The sequence below is a fragment of the Semicossyphus pulcher genome, unplaced genomic scaffold, assembly GCF_022749685.1.
Source record: "Semicossyphus pulcher isolate SPU_LCO1_2020_fin unplaced genomic scaffold, fSemPul1.0.p SCAF_26, whole genome shotgun sequence".
In the NCBI taxonomy this organism is placed as follows: Eukaryota; Metazoa; Chordata; class Actinopteri; order Labriformes; family Labridae; genus Semicossyphus; species Semicossyphus pulcher.
In genome coordinates, this window is record NW_027211700.1 from 5,164,045 (window position 1) to 5,183,173 (window position 19,129).

The 19,129-nt window shown below is 41.7% G+C and overlaps 1 protein-coding gene across 1 annotated transcript in view; it reads right to left on the minus strand.

The window, feature by feature from the left end:
• LOC138604584 (eukaryotic translation initiation factor 4 gamma 1-like) overlaps positions 1 to 19,129 on the minus strand; it is a 49,640-nt gene that overhangs the window by 17,112 nt on the left and 13,399 nt on the right. Inside the window, exons 8-11 of the mRNA XM_069676529.1 lie at positions 18,503 to 18,605; positions 8,920 to 9,059; positions 2,850 to 2,942; positions 1,165 to 1,255 (exon numbers count right to left, since the gene is read on the minus strand). Of these exons, the coding sequence (XP_069532630.1) occupies positions 1,165 to 1,255; positions 2,850 to 2,942; positions 8,920 to 9,059; positions 18,503 to 18,605 (427 nt within the window). The remainder of the gene's footprint in view (positions 1 to 1,164; positions 1,256 to 2,849; positions 2,943 to 8,919; positions 9,060 to 18,502; positions 18,606 to 19,129) is intronic.

Here is a 19,129-nt window from a genome sequence, read left to right on the forward strand (position 1 = left end):
GGGAGTTGCTGATCAACCACTGCTTCGATTGGTTAGTTTGTTTTATTGTGTGACTTTTGTGTTTTTAAAGAGAAGCTCCAGTCATGTTTCAAGACATCTAAAATGCTCTGCTTGAAATGATAAATGTGTCCGATATGTTTTTGCTGCAAAATAAGTTTAATTACCTTCCTGAATCTGCATAGGCCCCGCCCACTATGCACATTTCCAACCGCCCCCTCCGTCGCGGAAACAAAACACGTCTCTGCCATCGTTTAGTGGCAACTTGTTGAAACTTAGCCAGTTTGAGATGTACTAATCAGTAGTAGTAACGTTAATGTTAGTAGTCAGTAGTGAGTTTGCAAAAATGACGCCTTGCCGAAGTGGTTGCCATAGGTTACACATAATGATATGCATAGCGTCACCCCGTCCATTAACGGGATTGGCTCCTTAGGTTTGTGACGTCTCAAACCTGCCAATCTGAAAACGTGTTGTTCAGCCTGTCCTTGGTAAAAGCAGACAGGCCCAGCCATGAAGATGACTGCTCATGTTGTCCCTGATATGTCTTTTAGCGCATGAGAAACACCACATGGAGATGTTTACAAGGTTAAACACTTGATTTTCACTGGAGGGGGTGTTTGCTAAAAGCTCCATCTCTGTAGGTATCCCTTTCAAAGTGTTGTTATACACTTAATTTACACACCAAACATGTAAAATTGGGCTTTCAAAAATACCAAAGTTCCCCTATAATAGTGGATAGATATTCAAAGGAACCCATTAGCAGGGATAATGTACGAGTCATTTACATGCGGCAAATGAAATGCTTTCAGCAGACTGCTGCTCAAGTTGAATTGAGAAGCTATTAAAAGGCTTAATGAAAGCTACTTAATGGCTTTGAAAAGGAAAAAGGCAAAATGTTTTGGGTTTTTTTCGGTACAAAATATCCTGCCACTGCAAAATCCAGATCTTCAGTGAAATGATAAGTCAATCAAATGTATCATACGTGTTAATACACACGTCGTGGTTCTGTAAGGTAACTGTATATCAATATCAAACATGAATTCAAATAAAAAAGCGTGTTATAAGTCAGGAAAATATTACGAGCTGACTAAAATATGAGCAACATCAAAACTAGAATAAGTTTATATTGTACATACGTGTTTGTGTCTCTGTGCATGTGGCACTTACCTGGTCTAACCAGTGCTGGAGTAGCAGCAGCTGGGACGCTCTCACCGTTGGCCTGGGTCACTGCTGTACTTTCTGATCCAGATATGGCTGTCTGTAGGGAGACACGCGCACACACAGAAAGGTAAGGAACAGAGTGACCTTAGCGGTGGGGACAGAACTAATGTTTCCACGACTCGGGGAAAAAAAAAGCTCCTTTTATGCAAGTCCCTGGTTGGCTGTTTCAGCCACACGTCAGAACTCATGAGAGCAAATCAGTTGGATTTAGACATGTAGTGGCATTATCAGCAGCATTACTAATAAAGTATTACCTCATGGACAATACAGGCAACTACATTCTTGTCTTGAATGAGACTTAAATGACATTTACACAGTAAAGTTGAAAAGCATTTGACTTTATGAGGACAATATTTTATATGGATCCCTGAGAAGTTATTGCTATGTGACAACTAAATCTGGGCGATGAATCAATTTTATCAATTAATATCAGTTAACAGTATTGTGTCACTAGCTGTGTCCAAATTCAGGGGCTGCAGCCTTCGAAAGACATATTTGAGGGCCAATTGCGTCACGGCGGCGCATCGAAGGCTGTCCCAATTAGGAAGGCTCCTTCACATGCAGACGACAAATGCGTCCTCCTTTCCCTGGGACATGAAGGATCCATCGGGTGCATCCTTTGCGGCCTAACATATGCCGAGATTCAAACGAGATGGACTCTCAAGCGGCCGAAGAATAAACTTTTAAATGTCAAATTTTGTTTTCAATTCAATATAATAGCTAGTGATACACAATGAAAGGGGCCTTGAAACTTTAAATTGCCTTTAAGATAATAGGTTAAGTTACGTGACGTTACTTATGCTAGCTAGTTAGCCGGCTAGCTACCTGTTGCTAGCAGCGTTGGGTGACACAAGGGCAAGGGCGGGAACAGCTTGTGAAATGCTCCGTAGACCAGACCGTCTCATTTCATTTCGGCTGTAACGGTCTACGCAGGCTATGAATGACTCATCCTCCGTAGACCGCGTCCTTTGAAGGCTGCAGCCCCTGAATTGGGACACAGCTACTATTTCACTTCAGTTGTTTATAGTAAGGTGAGCGCTTCATTCAGACACATCGCAGCATGCTGTAGAACTAACTAAAGTGAGGAGATCATTCTCAAAAAGTGCTCCTCGGCCGTCGGTTTTGCAGAATCCAATCTCAAGCTATCCGCTGTAAAGTTTGTCTTTAGTCTTTGACTAACAAAGCATCGGCAGCAGCAGCACGACTAATTTATTCCAGCATCTCAACATAGCTGAGTGGGATAAGTGTGTGGCACTCCTCCCAGCAGCAACACAAAAAACATTGCTAAAAACAGGCAATTAAAGCAACTAAAATTGTTAATTCGATGTGGTGTGAAACGTATAACATTGCTACATATAAAGTCGATGGCAACAACAGTTGGGGATCCAAATAAACACTGTTAACACCCACCCTAATTAATTGGATCTATGAGTGTCTAAATTAACTCCATGAGTGTTAGTGAAGCACTGATGCCGACTCCTTTCGCATCATCTGCAAGTCTTTTTCCAGCTTGTTTCACAATCCTTCAATTTTACCATTTCCAGAGGGGATTTATCTCCAAATCAAAGGGAAACTAGAACTGTATTTCTGTTATGTTGACAGTATTTACTCCAGATCATGGTGTTTCTCACCTGTGGTGGGGTAGGTGTAGAGCCACTGCGGCCCCCTGACATAATCTCCTCTGTAATGTCTCGACCTCCTTGGTTAGGGTCTCTTATTCTGATCTGTGAAGAGGGAGAGGAGAGAGAAAAGATCTACTGTAAGTCTGATGACAGAAAGGAAATAAAAACAGCATGTAATAGAAAGCTCTTGCCTACTATTCGACTACAATGAAGGAGAGAAAGGTAAAGGGTTAAAATGTTTCTGGGTGAGGACAGCAGCCTTTCAGAGAAGAGTAGCCTTCCCATGATGCAACGCTGTAGTACAGTCATCAGCCCTTTTCTGCTTTTATTACTCGCTAGCTGCCTCCGATTCAATGAAAGCTGCATTTCTCACATTGTGAACACTGAGGCACACCAAATCCAAACACAAACCGCAATGCAAATTCCTCCGCTGCACAACTGAATGTGCTTCAGCCTGTTAGTCACCAGAAGGGCTGTTTGACGGAGCGAGTTCACCGACTTTAAGCCAAATTGTTCAACAAATTCCACTGCTGGTTTAAGTTGTTGTGGAAATGCCTGACTCGTGAAGGCAAAGCAAAACACTGGCAGGAAGAAAAAAGAGTGAAAATCTGATCGCTCACTCACAAGGAGTGCCCATACGTTACAAACACATGCTTTCTATTCGCCACTCTTTCTCTCACTCACACTCTACATAGTTACTCTGCTATGAAACTGGTATGAGTCAAAATGCTACTAAATAAAGTGACACGCACACTTTTCCGTTTTAGCACTGAGCTGATAAAAAACTGCTCTCTGCCCTACTTTTGCCTTGAAGAGCAACAGTATTTGCTTGTCGCTACTGACCTTTACCTGGTTCAGTCCGTCAGCAACTCCTCTCCTGGGGCATTACAAACCCTAGCAGGCCTCTCTCATCCTGGGGCTGGAGTAGCCGTTCCAGCAGACTCTGGGCTGGACTTTAAACCCCGCAGAGCAGAAGGGCTGGTAGGCGCAGCCAGTTCAGTTTTACCTCAGCTTAACTGACACACATCCAGGCTGTGACAGAAGAGCTGCACGCCGGCAGAACGGACAGAGCAGGGCTGGGCCTGACTGTCAGTAAGCTAGCTAGCAACTTGACTCTCTCTCTCATACGCTGAACAGAACAGGGAAGGGGAAAAAAAGGATAAAGCGACTGGCCTTGTAAAGCTATGGTATTGGAATGCACGAGCCCGCCCACTGAGTCGAACAGACAGTTAAAGGGGCCAGAGGGGCAGGGTAAAGGGGGGGAGGGTGGGAGGGTTTCCAGGAAAAAAAAAGTTTCGTTATCAAATGAGCCGAGCTAGCAGAAGAAACTCCCCCTTTTCCTCAGTTTCGCTGTCTGCTCTGTCATCCTGCACACTCAAAGTCACTCTTTTTTTTCTTTTTAAGGCTCACCCCCTTCCGAAAGGAAAAGAAACCAGCACAGGAGAGGGGGAGGAGGAGGAAGGGGGTGCCACAGCAGCAGAGGAAGGCTGGTTGGTCAGCCCTTCCGGCTCAGAAGGGGGAGGAGACCGGTGGCCACGTGGAGCTGAACTATGTGCTGACATGTCCTTCGCCCCCCCCCTCCCCTCTAGATTTTCTGTTTGAGGAGGGGAAGAGCAAGAAAAGGGGAAAGTAGAGAAAAAGGCAATTTGCAAAGCTACAACTTTTGCATGTTACCACCACATACTAAAGGGGCTAAAACTGGGGAATAGAGATACTCCAAAAAGTCAGTTTAAGGCTTGAAATAGTTGTAAGATAGACTTCTTATCTTTCTTCATCTCACTAAACAGCCTCAACATAAAGGTGGTGGACCTTTGGGCAGCTAAATAGCCTACGCACACAGTCCTGTATATGAAAGGTCAAAGATTGCCAACACTTAAGCCTTGTGTCCTGTTGACATTATACAAGACACCAAATCTCCACTTCTAAAATCCAAGAATGCAAAGATTGTGGTGTGTACTTAACACTCACAGATGCCTTTACACACAGTCTTATAGCTGAAGCACAAACATCCCTCACTCACTCACTCCAGCAGATTTGTGCTGGAATTCCTCTGCTCACTCCCTGCCTGACTCTCATTCTGCGTTTACCCTGCAAGTTTTAAATTATTTGTGCATGTGTGTGAGGGAGACTGTGCGAGTGTGCTGGGGGCCTTGAAGCCAGAGTTACAGCACCGGCAAGGGGCCCATGGGAACGGTCCAAAGTCCACCCCAGGCAACCAAAGTTGCTGATAAGCAGCCAAGTTCCCCACTGAGTGGGACCAGACATCATGCAAGTCCTTTGGCAAAAGCAAAGAGTCACAGACATTACCTGTTAATAGTTTTACAGGTTGCCACTAAGCTTAAGCCTTTATAGAACGAAGATTCTACAAAGATGATGCCATTGTCTTTCTTTCCACAAAGCATATATTACATTTGGGGAGTTTATTTTGCAATTCAGCCTCAATATTTGGCAAATCAGGACAAACAAGCTCAAACCCACACAAACGGGGGCAAAAGCTCAAAATAACAAAAATCCAAGACTTGCAGACAAACTTGATGAACGGAGTAATGAAGGACAACCCAAGCAAATACATCACTAGATAAGCACGTTCCAAAAGCTAAGGCCCTGATATCAGTAAAAATAATTCAGTGCATGCACATTCCTCTTCTTTTCCAGGATAATTAGAGATGTTGGGAAACCATGCAGACGGCTTTTTGTTAGACATTCTCTGATTTTTCACATATAAATTAATAAAGTGCCATAAAAAATGACCCAGGAGATCTGTCACTTCTGCTGCAAGGAAAATACAACAAGAATAGCTGCTGCTAATAAATATCAAGCCACACAGAGGACAGCATCTCTATCTTATCCTAACTGGATACAAGAGTCAGATTCTATCGGCACTGCAGAAGTCTCGGATGTAGAAACGCTGATGTTATGAGCGAGAGGCACAAACTAGGGTTCCAGTTCACAGAGAGCTACCACATACCAGGCGAGGGCCATCTTACAGAGCGGAGGAAACACAAGACATACTGTAGAAGAGGAGGAATATGTCGTACAGCAGCTTAGTCTGACAGTGAGTTAAGGTCAAGTTTGCTGCTATCTGTTTCAGTCAGTAAACTGAACTCTGCGTCCAGACTGAGGAAAGACTCATATTCAGATGGATTGCAACACCACTTTTATCTCAAAACCAACAGGCCATTAGAGAACTATGTGGATGGACTACATTAGTTGTTCAGTTCAATGCTAGGGGTTGTTAAATTAACTAGTCTTAGATTGAAAAGGGGCAATGGAAACATTCACACATGTCCTTTTCTGCCTGCAGTGGCAGAAATATCAGTTTATACTAACTGGTAAACTTTTTCCTATAATAAGTTTTACGATATTAAAAAGGTTTGGCCAGTTTATGTGTTTATTTTTATATTAACAGAGTTGTCCTTTAACTTTATACTGCCCTCGTATAACATTGTTAAAAGTTGTATGTCTGTGACACCAAGTGAAGCTGCTGTTTACATTCAACATCCATGTATGTCCAGACACTATAGTGTGATATACTATATGTAGTGAACACCAGTGTTAATTTGGGCTGCTATTTCTTTAGACAAAAATGTTTATTAGTTTTAGTCATTTTTAATTTTTATATAGTTTTAGTCCATTTTAACTCAAAACATTTTTGTCATTAGTTTTAGTCCTCTCTTTAAACTAATTCAATCTTCCTAATACAGCTTCAATCAGCTGTGAAGCGCCGTCCTTTCATTAATAATATCCTGACGATGTTCTCCACGGGTAATATAGATCCTCAGCTGAGGTTATACGTCTATGGAAACTTCTGGAACGTAACGTTACGCATGTAAAGCCACAGAACGAAGCCGTGCAGTTACAGTAGCATGTACTGCACACATACCTGTCATCTCTAACTGGTGCTTGAGGCTTTGATGAGCTTACTTAAATAAAGCCTGTGTGTGTTGAACTTGCTTCGTAGTACAGCCCTCCATTTTGCCCGGATGCCGTCATGTTGTTGTCAAGATGTCGCTTTGGGACATCATCACCTGTATGACAGGGTCTGATTCAGGGGGGTCTGCACCCCTCAGCCAATTCAACCAGTTACAGGAAGTAAAGTTACAGCCCACTGCTAACATGTTCGTCTCGTTAAAGAAAACAAAACATATGTGTCATCAGAATTTTATTATCAACGATCTATTTTTAGCTCGTCAATGTCCGGTCTTTGTCATGGAAAAAAGATCATGGACGAACATTTATCGTCACAATTTTCTTTAATGAAATTAACATTGGTGAACAGTGGGTGGATTTAGTTAAAAGAGGTATTAAGTGTATTTTTGGCAAACCAGAAGTTGTCACTATATTGATGTATGATACTGTTATATAATTTTGAACAAACATTTTACATGAGGAGTACATACTGTAGCTATAACATTCACTAGAATGGGATAGACGAGAGGTCAAAGCTAATCAGTTCATCCTCTAGTCAAAGTGGACATTTGTAAAAAATCTGAAGAAATTTCCAGAGGCTTTCTTCATATACTGCCCTTAGAGGAATGGGATGAATGTACAAACTACCTGAAATATAATTCCTCTAGCCACAGCCATCTCCCATGTAGAGGCAGAAAACATGAAACTTGAGATAGCAGGACTGAAACTGTAGCTGCTTTCCGTCTTTCTGTGTCTGCACATTCAAATTTCCCATCTGGGGACCAATAAAGTCTTTTCTCATCTTCCCTGTCAAAACCTGCTGCTTACATTACCCACAATGCAACTAAACTGCAAGTCTCTCAAACTACACAACTCCCATAGACCAGTTAACACACTTTGATGTGTAAAATAAGTGGTTCCTCCTTTAAGTACAAAACTCATTGTTTGCAGGGTGAATTCTTACTTATGGAAAATGAATTCAACGATCTTTAGAGATCCTGACAGAAAGTTTGCTCCCCAAACCTTCATCTCACATCTGAGCGAGACTTTAATTTTAAAAGAAAAATATGAACCTATGAGAATTTTGAGTAACAGTTTATCCACAGTATAACATGTTGTCAGTATAACATATGGCTCCCTCCAGATTCCTGTGTGGATTTATTTTTTGTTCCTTTGAGTGGCACACTAAATTAACTGGTTGTTTTCTCCAGTTTATACCTAGCTAACATTGAAAATACAGAATGATGGCGGAAGAATGTTAGCGCTCTACAGATATTGAGCATCATCTCTTGTAAAAATGTAATGTACAACAGTAATTTAGACCAGTGTCATGAGTTTATGAACAGATGGGAACATTTCCTGCAGTACTAGCACAGGGGTAAGTTGTGCGGCTGCATGATTGCCATGGTCTCATCGCAGGATGCGTGATTGTGAGGCAAATTAACTGCAACACGTCAAGCTGCTACTTTAATGTTGCTTGGCACAAAATGAAAACTCGCCAGTTTCTCGTTTTCCATCACTAATCTACAACAAAAGTCTGTCTGACATCACATTAGTGCAGCTCTCCAGCAGAGCACACAGAGACCTGACAGCTGAGCTGCAGAGTCTGTGTGTCACCTGCCTTTAAAATGCTGACATGCACGCGACACTGCTGCTGTCACAGATAATGTCGGTGAGATAATCAAGGTGGGCTTTTAGTTATGCATGGTGGCTTTTCAGTGCGTGTACTGCCCAGTGCTCGCGACATACGGGCTGGAAACTGAGCGGACATGTCGCGGAGTGTTTACTTTAGCGGCTACACATGCAGCGCATGTACGGTGTGAGGTTGTGTGTGCAGACAGGAAGTAGGATACGATGATTTGTTTCCAAAAGTTACTGTCTCCAAGCTCTTCACACTGCTTAAACATACATTTGAACACCGCTAGAAACCGTAGATGACATACCGTATTAGCAATCTAAACCCAGATGTCTATATGATGGTTCTAAAATAATCCGAAGAACAACAAGTTTTTGTGGTTAAGAATTAAAAACACAGATATAACTTGTTTGGATGGAATAACACAAAAGAATTGAAGTCCTAAGAAGGTCGTATGGAAATCTTCAACCAGATATTCATCGTCAATGAACCATTTTAAGGTGTAACATTTGTGTAGTAAAAAGCTGACTGTACCTGTTTGCGTTCCCGTTTGGTGGGGATGTGTTGGGGAGGCTGAGGTGGTGGTTGCTGCTGTTGAGGGGCTGTGTTCATAATGACGGACGCCGCCTGCACCGAGGGGGTGAACTGAGGCTGGGCGGGATAGTAGGCCCCTGCTGTGGATCAGATGGAGAGAAGAATGTAAACCAACGCAGACCGACTTAATCCTATAGCCATTACTTGACACAAACACATCAGCCTGCTGCACAGACATGCAGGACTTACACACACATTTAAAGCACATAGCAGGTGTTTACACAACAGCATAAACACTCCACCTCACTAATGTTCTGTAAGTCCTGTTAGGCTAGTTTGAGACGGTGAGAAAAGCTGCATTTAGAAAGTGAAGGTTTGATTTCTTGATGATTTGTTGTGCGACAGCTGCAGGTTTATGTCCACAGTAAAGTTACAATATTATCACGGTGAGGAAATCTCACATTTTAGAGTACTGGTCTTCTCTCTGCCAACTGAGGATGTGTTACATTTGCTCTAGAAAATAACTTTCGATCTGTGTAAACACACCACCTCAGTTAAACTTCGATTCCTAGATTACAGAATAAACAATGTTTGAGTTTGTGCTTTAGAGTCCAAACAAGTTACCAGTAAACCCTGTGGCAAAACCTTGCAGAGGAGAGCTTGTGAAAGTTGAATTTTTAATCTGCATTACTGTAAAACTTTCAAAACTAAACAAGTGAATAAATACATAAAAGGAGATTCAAAAGGGACAAACAGGGAACATTTAATCTCTATGAGGACATTCAGACAAAGACATCAGTCAGTTAATAAATGATTCACAAACTGTAACAGTATGTTCTTTTTTTCGTTGACACGATGTTAGAATTGTTGTTATTCATGTCTGGCAATTTAGCCAAACCCACAGCAAAACAAGGCCTTGCACTTTTGCAAAGTGTAATCAGTTACAACCTTATATCTGTGTAGGGACGGGATGTGGATTTTTAAGATGGCAAGTGTTCTGGTTTCCGTTTGTACTATGCTTGTAGTCTGAGTAGTATTGTGCGGCGTATGCAGGAAAAACAGTCCGTGTGGAGAGCAAAAGCAGGCGAAACGCAACCCCCCGTAATGACATCCCGGCCCCCAATCGTCATCTGACTTTTGCTTCTTATTAATCTCTATAAACAGACATCTGCATGCTAACAGCTAACAATCTGTTCTAGATCAAAAATTCAACGTGAGATGAATTTCCTTGACGCTGTGTCATGAAAGCCATTCAGCATTTAGATTTCCTGACTTCCTCGAATGCATCAGAAATGTTGGATCTGACCTCCGTTCAACAAACTTAGTCATTTTCTTCTCCTCTTGAGGACAGACCTGACAAAGCTTGAATTTTTACTTTTTAGTAATCTGCATCATGATGTTGAAATTTCAGCGAACTTAAGACACGTTAATTAAAGTCAATCACAAGAAAAAACATGTATTTTTCTGTAAACAATGCAGCACGCAGAAAAGGAAGTCTTGACTGGAAGTCGTTTGTCGCCAACCGCTGGCTACACGCCCGGCATGTTCACCGCTGTCCCCAGAGGCTATATCGTCGTCAGACTATAGCTGATGGGATCCAAGATTGGTTGCAGCTTAACTTAAGCAATATTGGCTAAATGTAAAAGGCTGCAATATTTTTCAATATCAATTTATCTGGAGACTATTTTCCTTTTTTTTATATTTATGAGACACAAAAAACATCAACTGCTTCCATTTCAGGACCCAAGAACAGCAAACATTTGGCCTGATTGAATCAACCTGTTATCAAATTTGTTCAGTGTTATCAATCTAAAGATTTAGCGACTAATTGTTCCAAATCTAAAGCTGTGTGATTTTGTAGCGCATGCTTTCCTGCAGTCTGAGTAACAAATGACTGACATCAAGTATCAGGTGACTGTAATTAAACAATTTCCAAAAATACCACAAACTCAAATTGCTCCGTTTCCACCAGGCTCTTTTCCTGCAACTCTTCCTCAATCTCTGAAAGATCAAGCAACAAGCGGATATTTACTTGAGCAGACGTCATTGTTTCAAAACTGAGTGAACCATTTTAAAATCTCCCTCCATGTTGTGTATAAACCCAAGTTACCAGAAGCAGACATGGCACCTGGAAGGCCCCACAGGTAGGCCTTCAGACCATGACACAGCAGTCTAACCCTCTTCTAAGTGCTTCATTGGTACCCCTTCTTTCTTACACCCGAAGATATCAATCGCACACACAAATTTGCAGAAAAAGCTGCTGCCAGTGTGACGTAGAAAAAAAGTTACAACAAGTCCAAAGAACATCTATTAGCAGCCTAACCGGTCAATAATGTCAACAAGACATCCAGCCACTCAGGCATATTACCTGGCCGTGTAACTGGCCTCAGTACAAGTTGTCGCCCACTTTCAAAGGACTGGGGTAAAAAAAAAATCCTCAGATTGAAGAGGCCTCTCTTTCAGCCCGGCGGTTAGCGAGCTCCTGCTCTGCCTCTCTCCCCCTCCGCCTGCATTTCAGTCTAACTCACATTACTGAGTCTGCATTGTTGACCAGGAGCAGCACAGCCTAAATATAGTCAAAACCCCACACCGGCTGGGGGAAGAGAGTACACGAGAGGGAAAGGGAGGGAAGACAGACAGGCAGACGGAGAGAAGAAGTGAGAGAGGGAGAATAGGGGCATGCTGAAAACCAGAAAGACAGAATTCCAGGTTGATACTTTTCATAGTCAGTGTCGTGACAAGGGGCTCCAGATACAGCTGGAGATTGAAAGAGCAACATGAAAGGGTGCAAAGACCTACCCTGAGAGTCCTGCTGCTCTTGAGAGCCACGATTCCCCATGCTGAATGTCTGCTGAATGTCTGCTGAATGCAAAACTGCGTATGTACAGGAAAAAAAAGGAGAGGGGGTTTCTCTTCAAACCCCCTCTCTAACTTCTTCCTGCCCTCTCTACAGGTGCCCTCTCAGACTGACTTCTCTTAACGCACAGCCCTCCCTCTTCCAGCGTGTCTCCGTTTCGCTCCTCCCTCTGACCTTCCTGATTCCTCCCTGCCTTTCACTTTTTTCACCTTCCTCCCTCCTCCCTCCCTCCCTCCCTCCCTCTGGAGAGTACTGGCAGGCGAGCAAAGCTGTTCAGTTCTCATTTAGGGAGGCTTGGATATGCCCTGAGGCTCCCTGCTCTCTCTGCTGGTCAGGTTATCTGATCCATGCTGGCAGAGACGTCACAACCTAGTAGAGGTGTTGTGCCCATTCAAGCTGGCGAGGCCTGTACCAAACCGAGCATTTGATTTCTGAATGTAGAGAAGATCTGACACCTTTTTCCCCCAATCCTGATAACGGTTCAGATTTCTTTACTATTATTTTTACTTTAAATTAACAGCTGTATGTGCTAAACCTGCAAGCATGTGAAACAATGCACACATTAATTGTTGTATGGCCTTAGTCATGAAACCCTTTGTATAACATGTTTTACTATGCAGTTTACATGTCAAATGAAATAAATCTAGGGATAAAAATTCAAGACGAACAAGAAGAAGAAGTTGATTTCTTTCAAGTTTTAATAAAGATGGTTTCCAGCTCTTGGGCCCAATACCTGATCCTGCATTTTAGGCTGTATTAGAAGCAAGACTGGTGTCAGTATACATCTACATTTCTCTATGATTTTAGCACTATTATTTTTGTTAAATGTGGTAATTATTTATATTAAGAACATAATCGTATGTCATAAATCATACCTTAAAAAAAGTCACATACCCCCTTTCACGCAGGCTTTCTTGCAAAAGTTGCAGGACAGGAAAGTTACACACACACACACACACACACACGTTGGCTACAGCTTAACAGTGTAATGTTGAAGTGGTTAGATATGTAAGGGATAATGTATAGAGAGCAGGTTGTTATCGCGGAATGGAACCCCGTGGGTTTCACCCTGAAGCGAAGAGCTGCGTCCATAGCAACGGTTAACTCTGTAGCCTTCCTGAAATGAGCTAAGCTAGCTGTTTTTACTTCAACTGATGGTGAAGTAAGACACGATGAACGGGACCGCAGGAACCAGCGCAGCACCTGATGGAGGTTTTCTGTCTCGTCACTGTCAGAGTCTGTTGACATTTTCTTTTCCATTCACCGTCTTTAAACACCGCCGTATCCCGTACTGTGTTCTGTTTAATGTTTACTTTATGTGCCGTCTTCAGGTTTGAACACCTCTCTGTCGTAGCTTCAGTTTTTCCAGCATTTTACCTTTATTACTTTCTCTCCGCCGTTTGGTCTCTTTTCTTTTGGTCAAATTTACCGGACTTCTTTCGTCAGATTGATACGATTACAGTTAGTCCTCCGGATTGTGTGATTAGAGCCGCATCCCTAGCAACGGTCTGTAATCGAGAAATAACAGACCTCGGACTGCTGTAACACAGCTGTGTGTTAAACATATTTAATTGCATTTAGCAAAAATCGGCATAGTATGCTTTTCACGAGAGTCAACTTCTTGTTAAGGAGGGCACGGTAATTCCAATGTATCGTTTAAAACAGCAAATACCATGTTTGCAGGTTTCTAAAATCCGATGTTCACCAAATTATCAGCATCGTGGATGTACGTCTTTTCTTTTTATGTGAATTAAAACACTTTAAAATCTTTGAGGCAGACATGATGAGGTCTGGCAGCAGCGTGGAAGCTTTGTGTCAAGTACGTTTATCAACAACCACATCAGCAAAAATAATTGACATTGAAATCTCTAAATTAATTGGTAAAGTTTTAAAATAATCCTCCCTAACCATAAGAATATACATATCGAATATCAGAAAATTGCATAATATTTTTCTCATTTTTTTCTGGGGAGGGACCTAAGGGGTCCCCGCTGTAGTTGTGCCCACCGTTAGAATTTGGCTTGCATAATGCCCCTGCAACCTACTACAAAGTGGGTGGGCTCTATGAGGGATGAGGTAAGCAAATCCCTCAGCTTAAGGGGGGTGGGAGTGTTAAAAATAGATTCTGTCCCCACTGTGTATGTGTTTTTACCTGAGACTGCACCCTGCCTTAGAGGAGGGAATTATATCTGGGATTGTTACTATGCAGGTACCAGGACTTTATGATGGGATCTTTGAGGTAAAAGCCCAATGACTTTTTAGATCTACACTCTGAGACACTCGTCTGCAACCTGAAACTGCTCTCAGTTCCTCACTTTCAAAGCCATGTACTGGGTCAAGCCCATAAGAGAGCAGAGTTTGGAAGCCATGTCTCACTGTCACATGACCAGTTATTTAGGGTCATGGGCCATGTGACTTGTAAGATGACCAATGTGACACACACGCTCCAACACAAACACATGGGACATTATGTCCTGTGAGGTCATACAAATATCTGGCATAAATAGCAACACAGCTCTCTAATACCAATAGAAACAGAAATCCACTAAATTAGCACTAAGCCCGGCATAGAGACACTAATAAACATTACAGACATGTTACAGACAAAGACCTCTGGTGAGCTACCGTAAGAGGGAAATGCGGGCGAGTATTTTTAAGGTTATTCGTTTTACAGGATTATTTTTTTGTGTTCATGCGAAGCCGTCCTACTACAGTTCAAAAGGAAAGAACCAAAAGTGTATCCACTACCAAATGTTGAGAACATAAACTTTCTTGCTTTCTTTACAGAAAAAGAAACCATTGTGATTTAATTTAATTATCGGGTCTTGCCTTTGCTGAAATAAAAACATCAAGACGCAGAGTAGTAAAAAGTCAAAATGAAGCTTTGTCAGTTCTGTCCTAAAGAGGAGAAGAAAACTACTTTTAAATTCTCATTTGTTGAACGCAGGTCAGATCGATCATTTCTGGTGCATTCGGGGAAGTCTGGAAATCTAAACGCTAAGCGGCTTTCGTGACACAGCGTCTCAAGTTGAATTTTAGATGTAGAACAGATAGTTAGCTGAGCTTGCCGCAGACGTCTGTTTATAAAGATTAATAAGAAGGTAGATCATAGTCTGATCGGAGCCGGGATGTCATGAGGGTGGATTACGTTTCGCCTGCTTTTGCTCTCCATATGTTTTTCCAGCGTACGCCGCAGTCTGAGTAATATTGACCAATCACGTATCAGCAGACTACACGCGTACTACAAACGGAAACCAGAACACTTGCCGTCCCTTAAATCCTCGTCCCTGTAAATAGAGATAATGATGCTGCAAATGTTAACTGCTTTGTAGCAGGTATTTTAGTGCTGTTTGAGTTGCTGGAATAAATGAGTCGCTGCTTTTGTTGCTACAATCTTTAGACAAACTTCGCAGCAGATGGTGGTTTGTTTGAGATCGGATGTTCAAAAACTGAACCGCTTCCAGGGAACTTACGAGCCATTTTTAGGGAACAAACTCTTCACTTCTATAAGTGCTTACGCAACAGAGCAGAACTCTTGTGTTACTTTAAACTCCTGAGGAAAGCTGTAGCATTTACTTGAAAATCATTTTTCATCTAAACACTAAACAACTGCCATGAGATCACAGACACTGTGTTGTAAGAACAGAATAAAGAATATTAAAGGCTATATTAATTCTCTCTTATGCTGCACTGTCTACAAAAAAAATAACATGCTCATTTTATGCAACGATGAGGCACAGCAATCATCAGAATAATACGCATATTTAAAGATCAATGTAATATTCAGAAAACTGGAGAATTACAACTAATTGTATTACTATTATCTATGAAGTTATCATCATTTATTCAATTTCTATCTTTCTAAAACATGCATAAACCGGTGCAGGGTGTACAGAGGCACGGTTCAAGTTACCCCGCACATAATGCAGTGCACATACACTGATGTGCAAAGAGCATGACACGGACAGGCTAATGGGAAAGAATTGTGTTTTTACAGTCCTGTATTCAGGCCAGTGCATTCTATTGCTGATGAGCTACAGCTTAAACAAAGACAACACATAGTTCAGATGCCTGCTAGTGGGGGGTCAGCAAGTTTGTTTTCAGGGCATCATCATTTCTTTTTGTGTAATGACCCTCGGCAACCTCTAGAGGGAGCGCCAGCACATAGGATAAACAGCAGCAGAAGTTATTTATGCCTACATGCTTCAATTTATTATGTTGAAAAGCACATTTTCCTCAATCAGCTTTGACTTTGACGGTTTACAGACAGCAGCCACAATCCTCAGAGACAACACCATCGTCACCTGTGCTGGCTTCTTCCTGTTCTTGTGTGTGTCTGCAGAATTTCACTGCACATCCGGCAGTCTAGAAAGATGCCGTTGCTCTTTGATTATGACTAAGTAACATGAAACACCTCATTATGAATCACCTAAATGTGTCCGAAGCATCGACAAGGCTTCTGGGGTTGACTTGAGTTAACGAGGGTCATAATTAACAAGAAAATCTTTAGTCTGTGGTTTATTAAAGTTAGAAAAGTCCTTTTATCTATTGTTAACAGAGCAGACAGGGACGCCCCCAAACAAAAGCTCAGGTGTATGCCAAAACAGGGCAGCAGATAGACAAAGCTAAGATTTCCCAACCAACTGAGACTGTGAAAAACAAACCGAATTTCTTTTAGAGAATGCAGAAGAATGGGGAATAGGGAAAAACACTGAACTCAACAACTGCCTATCATGTGTCAAACTCATGTGATTAAATAGTTATCAGTAAGCGCTAATGATGACCTCACATCTTCTGTAGGTTTTTATATACAGTATGACTTGCTTTGTTAGCCTACCTGTGCTCTGTTGAAACATTTTTAAGTGTCACAGGGCTAGGGCGACTCGTCGACGTAATCGATTACGTTGATTTGTCTAACGCGCATCGATGTGTCGCAAAAGACAAGATGGCTGCGCCTGGTTGACCCTCAAACGTTTTGAATGAAGCCCCGGTACAATGTTAAATATAAGCCTAACCTTCTCTCTGCTCCGCTCGCATTACTGTCACTTTGCCGCGCTCTCTCTCTTACTTGCTCGACCACTCACTTCCCGACACAAGTTACAACAAGAGGAGAGATGTGAAATAGCTCACGTTAAGGTGGAACATTTAAATCTTTTATTAGAGGGGGAGGGTAAGAAGTACGCGTCTCACTCTACTAGTTTAACGCAAGACTGTAAGTAAAAGTATCGATTGTCCAGTTCAGGGAAAGGGTTGCTATGACATACAGTGATTAAACTAACCTATGTATCAAAGCATTCCTTTTAAATTTGAGGTCCAGTATTTTTCTGATCAGGAATCTGACAAATAGTCTATCAATATTATTATCATAATAATAATAATTATTATAATTAATAATAATATAATCACAAAGAGACGTGTTACATTAAATAAATGCTTATTCAAAATGCTGAAACCAAATAGCTGAACACTTCGCTCCTGTTTGAACCTCTCTTCAGTGGCTTGAAGTGAAACAAATAAATTATTTTATAGTTTTTAAAGAAACAGAAACATATTGTATTATAGCTCCTTCCTACGTCAGTCACAAGCTCACTGTATACACACCGGACAGATCTCTTAGATAAACAAATGAAGGCCATATCACGCCTTGACCTTAAATAAATTTCTAATCATTAATCATCTTGTGGTGATTTCTGTCATTATGCTCCCACATCACCACATTAACAAAGGTCAGCGAAAACAGTCTCTTCTTTTGAAGCAACACTTTAAAAAGGAGCTTGCTTAATGGGTAAAACTTTTATTTTGTAATAAAAATATAAATTTCCTTTTTTTTCACAACATTAAAACCTTCTTATTTTAAGGTGTTTATTTCCCATCTTGTGGGCCTTTAAAGAAGAAAAACCTTTATCTCATTGGTTTCTGTCATGTAGGATTTAGTCTATTTTCATCAATTAATTTATCTAACTTGAGGCACATTGAGTCTACACCTGTCGTTTGAAATGTGGAACACAAAATAAATTTGACATGACTGGACCATGTGTGTTGATTGAATTGTACTTATTTTTTAGTCATATTGTTTGACGCTCACTGCTTATGTGTGCAAGTTCTTCAGCCAGTGACAGCTTCTGTGTCAGTTAAAAACGGTGAGTCTCTATTACCCCTTTCCCAACGAAAATAGCGTGTTGATGCGGGTTTTTCAGACCCGGAAATACCCGCTTATAGATGCCGATTGTCTCTTTTCCCATTGCCAGTGGAGTATACTTCTGTCGTTCTCTTTTCTGCTGTGTCACCGTCTGACATCACAAACGCACCGGAGACAGGGTTATAAAACAGTGAAGATGTTACGGTAGTTAGGTCTTTATTGTATCCATTACTCATTCAGTCTGTGTATCAAACTCGGCGCCAACAAATGTGGCTGTTCGCATGTTGCTTGGACGGAGACGAGCGGAATTTGTAGTTGAGATAACAAGGAGTCGCAGAGGACTATGCTAGCAACGGAGCATAGCATCGCGCCAGAGATTAGCGTGTCAACACGGGCTTTGTGTTCCCATCAATGTTGATCGGAGCCGAGGCGATAGTTACCTGGGTCTACTGCAGAGTCATGTGACCCAAGTCTGAATGCTGATTGTAACCTTTCCCATTAAGCAAAAAAGCCTGACGTTTATTGACCAGAGGGAAAGCGGTTTATGTGTGTGTGTGTCAGGTGAGGCCCCAGGTAGAGCCTCTTACCATAAGTACCATATTCAGCGGGACTGGTGCCTGGGTAGAAGCCTGGGGTGCCTGCTGGGACTGGGTATTGCTGGGGTGTGGCCACGTAGGTTGCAGACCGGAACTATGGAAACACAAAAGAGGGAGCATGGAAGACAGGAAGAGAGAAGCAAGGGTGGGGGGGAGGGACAAACAACATTTTTAGATACAGGAGGGCAAAATCAATCAGTGCAAACGTGCTGTTAAACATGATGATACACAGGCTTAGGTCATTTGACAGTGCTAATTACTATTTAGAGGGTGTAATGTTTATTAGGGATGGGGAAAAAACACATTCACATAAGTATCAAAATTTTATACAATTCTTGAACTGCTTTTGTTCCCTGAATCAGAATGTTGTTAACTGAATTTTCTTATGCCACTAGCTTGACGAGCAGGAAATCCAATTAGATCCAGTTAATTAGAGTGGGTGTTGTCAACAGGGTGTATTTGGATCCCCAATTTTTGTTAACATCGACTTTATACGTAGCAACTTTTTATTTTATATAATAGTGTTTAGATGCATACGTTTGTTCCTACCGCTGCAAAAATATTAGCTTGAAGAGTTTTGATGGAGCCTTACTGATTTAATATGCACAGCTTTTCCAG